Below are 5,652 nucleotides of genomic sequence, written 5' to 3' on the forward strand. Positions count from 1 at the left end.
CTAGTGAAACCTAGCAATTCGTTGAGATAAAGCACACAGTCTTGGATCGCAGGAGGAACATGGAAAAAGTGCTAAACAAACTACCAAATTGCACACCTCCAGAGTGCCAGAGTAAACAAAATAGCACCCATTTCATGTCTGTGTTTACTCAGCGGCAATGTGGCCTCAATTAGCCTGGAGTGTGAAAATGGTATTACGCGAGATAAACCGTGTGAAAGGTGCTGTGTCGGGAGCGCGCCATGTTAAATGGACTGTTTGCTGAGACAATTTTATTTTATTGAAACCACACACTGTTTCCATCAGTTATGACAACTATCTGTGCCCCCCACCACCGCCTCCAGAGTAGACTACACTATTCCCCCCCCCCCACCGGTTGAGTGAGAGTGTCAAGAGAGTGTATTGTCTGTTGGTTGTGAGGTGCTCTGACTTAGAGCACTTCTGTGTTGAGCATACTGATCATTTTAGCTCTGGGCCCTATTCAATCAAACACAGTAAACAGTCATCAGTTTAAAAAAAAATAACATATCTTATACTATAAGAATGCACATTTTGATTCATGTACAACATGAATAACACAGTTTACTCTGTGAAACAAGAAGAAAGGGCTTCAACTTTCTCATTGTACAGAGAAGAACATTATTTTTTCTTGTCTTATGCTTTCAGTTCATCTTTGTTTTCAACAGTCAACTGAGGTAAAAGTTCAACTAATAATGCAGTAACTGGAAAAACTGTTGGCCTATGTCCATTATATTAATAACAAATCTCAATAACTTGATAGGAGAAAGTAATCATTTAATACAACATTTTACATATTTAGCAGACGCTCTTATCCAGAGCGACTTACAGTTAGTGAGTGCATACATTTTCATACTGGCCCCCCGTGGGAAATGAACCCACAACCCTGGCGTTGCAAGCGCCATGCTCTACCAACTGAGCTACAAGGGACAACCACAATAAAAGCGAAGTTGAAATGACACTGGAAAGTCTCAGTCCATTCTCCAGTCTTAATCACTCTTAGTGTGTTTTAATGGTTTACCTGAGAGGGCCTTCTCTTGGTACCTATGTTTAAGGTGCCTGCCAAGAGAGGGGTCTGGTTTGCCTCACTAAAGGAGAAACCAGCAGGGAAGGGTACAACGACCTATGCAGAACCTAAAGGTATTCATTTTGAATGCATATCCTTAAGCAAAAGTTGAAATACCTTTGTACCTTTCAAGGACCAGACCCTAAAAAATATCATTATGTTGGCTGTTTTACTAGCAAAGGAAATTGACTTTGGTTTAGCCTACTTGAATAAAAACTCTTCACTTAAGCAGGCGTCTGCCTAAAGTATTCTGTCTTTTCAAGGTGAATATATAACTATCACAATTTTCCTGTGATAAAACAGTAGGAAGGGATTAGAAGAAACAAAAACAACTCACCATGAAATGAGGGCTGGCAATAAGGCCATAATGTAATGAGAACCATATTGAAATGTCACTTTGTTGGCTCTAAAACAGCTGTATTCTCCAATGAATTTCACCGCATAGATTAAAGTATTCCATAGGTGTTACCACGTATCTAGACCATTTAATGTTATAATCATTGTAATATATTGCTTGTAGATGATTATGTATCTATTCATCAGTATTGACCTATTATCGCTGCAGCAATTCAACACCGGTATTCAGATACAGGGGGATTTGTCACAACAAGTTAAGCCTTATCAATGCCTTATTGTCAATGCCCAAGAATGCCTGAATAGTCAGATCAATTGTTGTTTTAGTCTGACATAAATCAGACCCACTTTGATTGTTATATTGGCTACTTGTATAAAGATCTAGAATTCAGATGCATGTACTGTACAGTAATGTATATCATGGAGCAAAAGTTGGATGTTATTTTCAAAGCTTTAAACATCTGTAAAACCGCAATCTTGCTTTCAATACAAAATATAGTGGATCATAGCTTCCCTCCTCTATAGTGTAGATGTGAATGCACTGGACTGCAACAGCATGTCTGTCAAGCATTTTGAGCGATAGTTTATGGTGCATACAGGTCAGATGAAAAATATAAGCGTGACCTTTGCCAAACTTTTCACCATCATTTGACCATAAACTAAATGAGTCGTGCGCAGAGGTGCTTGTGTGAATTAGCTAATTCAAAATGAAACAGAGATGCATTTATCTAAGTGATGTAGCAGCCGGTCAGTTCTTCCATTAAATAATTTTAAACTAATGATTCTCCAAGCATTTGAGGGTAGACAGGTTTGCAAATTGTGATACTTTCCATGGCTGCTGCTTAGTGAGAGTTGTTTATATGGGAGTTATTTTGGCCAAGGTTTATTGAGAGGTTCCCTGTGGCATGGTTGCACACTGAAATATTGTCCCTGCCAACAAAGAGAACACTCTTCATTAGAAAAATAAACAGATGTTTGTTCAGTCATGTTCTTTATAAGAACTCTCCCTACATTCTACTTGCTCACAACAATTCCAAATATTTGAAGCATTTTGTGTTGGTATTATTGAGTAGAGTGTATGTGTCATGAGTGTCATTTAAGGAGGCTATTATATCGAGTATTTAACATGTTTTTCCTCATGACAAATCTCTATATCCTGTTGTTTTATAACCTAGTAAGCCTTTTTTTTTTTATCAGCAGCGGTATTTGTAGCCAGTAGGCTAACCTCTCAAATGAATAGTAACTGTTGGCCTAGTAATATAAATAGTAGTGGCAATGGCCTCTCACAGTCAGTTCTAATTGTTGTTCACCGCTTCTAGCAGTTGTCAATGGAAAATTAGAAAAAGTAGTCAGATATTCCGACAGAGGGCGATCAGAATCCAAATTGACGGACCCCTCCTCTCCCCAACCCATCCCCGCCTCTTGATTGAGGGAGGTGTCAGGGATCTCCTACAACAAACCCACATTCAGATGGATGTATTAATTACATCACAACCCGTGAGGATATATCAGAGGGAGCAGGTTACTCTCTCAGCGTCCTGCAAAAGAAAACGAAACACCATGCCGATCCTCAGAGGCGAGGACTTGAAACTGGAACCACGCGTCAAAGCGCACAAGAGGGAGAACCGCTGATGCCACTGATGCTGTCACAGAGCCATTTCATACAAATATTGAATTCGTGCGTAAAAGGGAAAAACTGCCTATATCTAGATTTGTCACGGAATTCTGCTGTTTTACGAAAGAGACTATTCATATTTACCATCTTCATTCAATTATCGTTTGCTATGGAGTAAGCAGTCTGAATTTTAAGGACACCAACACTCAAGAAGTGAAGTTTGGCTGGATGTAACTCAAGCCGGTGCGCACTCCGCAAGAACCCGGCATAACTGTACCCAGCAGAGTAGCCTAGGCATACCTGTTTAGCTGTATCCTATAATACTGTCTTATTGTGCGTAACGGACATGGATCAATCACAGCATTTTGTAGCAATGTACTTGCTGTTGTTGTCCCTCGGATTTATAATAGAAGAAGGGCTATGCCAGCATTATTACCTCCTCCGTCCTATCCCGAGTGACAGTTTGCCACTTGTGGAATTAAAAGAGGACCCTGATCCTGTCTTTGACCCAAAAGAAAGGGACCTCAATGAAACCGAACTGAAAAGTGTATTGGGGGACTTTGATAGTCGCTTTATGTCTATTACACCACCACAGAATACATACACTGGCAACGATGAGCCTGACGATTTGGACATTCAACAGAAGCCCAGTGGAGCGATGCCGAATGAAATCAAAGCAATGGATTTTGACGTACAGTTTGGCAAGAAGCACAAACCCAGTAAAAAACTTAAACGGAGGCTGCAGCAGTGGCTGTGGTCATTCTCGTTTTGTCCCGTCATTTATACATGGAACGACCTCGGCAACAGATTTTGGCCACGTTATGTGAGAGTGGGAAACTGTCAAAGCAAAAGATCATGTTCGGTTCCAGAGGGGATGGCCTGCAAACCAGCAAACTCGACCCATTTTACGATATTGAGATGGCGATGTATACAGAAGAAAGGGGGCCTCAAATGTACTTGGATACCAGTTCAATACCCCATGATAACCGAATGCAAATGCGCCTGTTCGAACTGAAATGACTGTTTTCAAGTATAAATTATGATGACTTTGTAATTTTGTATGCACTACAGAGTGTAGGAATGTATTTTATGTATATGAGGTGCCATTCAATTATATAGGTTTTGTAAAAAGTCAGTATTACGTGTAACCAGAGTCTACAGTATTTGTGGAAAGTATTGGTTATATCTTTTGTATTTATATTGAAGATCAATGGCGCATAGGTGCCGTTTTATAAACATATTTTTTTCCACTATGGAAAACTCATCTATCGACCTCAGATTTCATGTGGATTATGTTATCTTGCAGCTGATATACAGCTGAATATCGGTAGCCTATTTCAACGATGTATCATGTAAATTAAGAGAACTGCTATTTATTCTTTATATTCATATAATAAAATGTCACTGAAATAATGAAATCTCTATTTTGTCTTAAAAATATGTATCTCCCCTATACCTGACAACTCAACACACCGTGAACCCATTGAACCCACTGCCCAACTGTGCCACTAGAGATCCTGGTTCGAATCCAGGCTCTGTCGCAGCCGGCCGCGACCGGGAGACTCATGGGCGGCGCACAAGTCGTCCAGGGTAGGGGAGGGAATGGCCGGCAGGGATGTAGCTCAGTTGATAGAGCATGGCGTTTGCAACGCCAGGGTTGTGGGTTCGTTTCCCACGGGGGGCCAGTATAAAAAAAATATGTATTCACTAACTGTAAGTCGCTCTGGATAAGAGCGTCTGCTAAATGACTAAAATGTAATGTCACCTGTCACAATTAGGGTTTACAGTGTGCTCACTCTAACTCAGGCTCTCAGTAGTCTCGCGTAGTTTGCGCAAGTAAGCCGTCTGGCTCAAGAGACTCTCAGTAAAGGAGCGTGCACCGAAGTCATACATGGGTAATCTATGAGCGGCTCTCAGTAGATTAACAATACTTTACGCATCAGATAGTTTACTTACACAATCATACACTTTCATAGAGCTGGGGCCAAGACGTACTTGTTCATCTGTTTGTTAAACCTTGGAGTTCCCAGGAGTGGATAAGGGTTGAGGATTGCCTGAGTTTTGTGCTTTTTCTACAGTCTTACTTTTTTGCTTCACAGCAACTGAAACTAAAATATTGATGAGAACAAGATGCTTGGTGACCTTGGACAATATATCAAAGTCTCAAATTGAGTTTATATTTTCCTTCATTAATATTTGTTTTATCGACAAGTGACCAGTCCAATAATTACCCTATCATAGTAAAACCATCTGTCCTCCATCAAACCACAGTTATCAGCTTACAAACCCATTAGAAATGTACGTGCCGATAAAGTAACACTGATTTATTGATCCATAGTTTCAGCAGCTGTTGACAGTTCCAACACCCACCTCCTCATTTGGAACACAGCAGGAGTGAGCTCTAGAATGGAGCTGGAATTCCGGAATGGCAATGGAGTAAGCAGAGGCCAATATTCCACCTGAAGTTGAACAAATATAAGTTATTTCCATTTGTCATGTTTTTGTCAAATTTAAACAGGGTGCAAGGATTCATAGTATTTGGCTGCTTTAATTTAGTTCCTTATCAAGTTTACTAACTCAGGTGAAAAAGGTTTCAGCTTCT

General features: G+C 40.3%; 1 protein-coding gene across 1 annotated transcript; it reads left to right on the forward strand.

Annotated features, from left to right (window-relative positions):
- The first annotated feature begins 2,942 nt into the window (after nt 1–2,942).
- Nucleotides 2,943–4,449, forward strand: LOC121556814 (noggin-3-like). Its single transcript, XM_041870720.1, has one exon. The coding sequence runs from the start codon at nt 3,397–3,399 to the stop codon at nt 4,063–4,065; it is 669 nt and encodes a 222-aa protein (XP_041726654.1). The 5' UTR covers nt 2,943–3,396; the 3' UTR covers nt 4,066–4,449.
- Nucleotides 4,450–5,652: the final 1,203 nt, after the last annotated feature.

Source organism: Coregonus clupeaformis, unplaced genomic scaffold (genome assembly GCF_020615455.1).
Source record: "Coregonus clupeaformis isolate EN_2021a unplaced genomic scaffold, ASM2061545v1 scaf4080, whole genome shotgun sequence".
Lineage (NCBI taxonomy): Eukaryota > Metazoa > Chordata > Actinopteri > Salmoniformes > Salmonidae > Coregonus > Coregonus clupeaformis.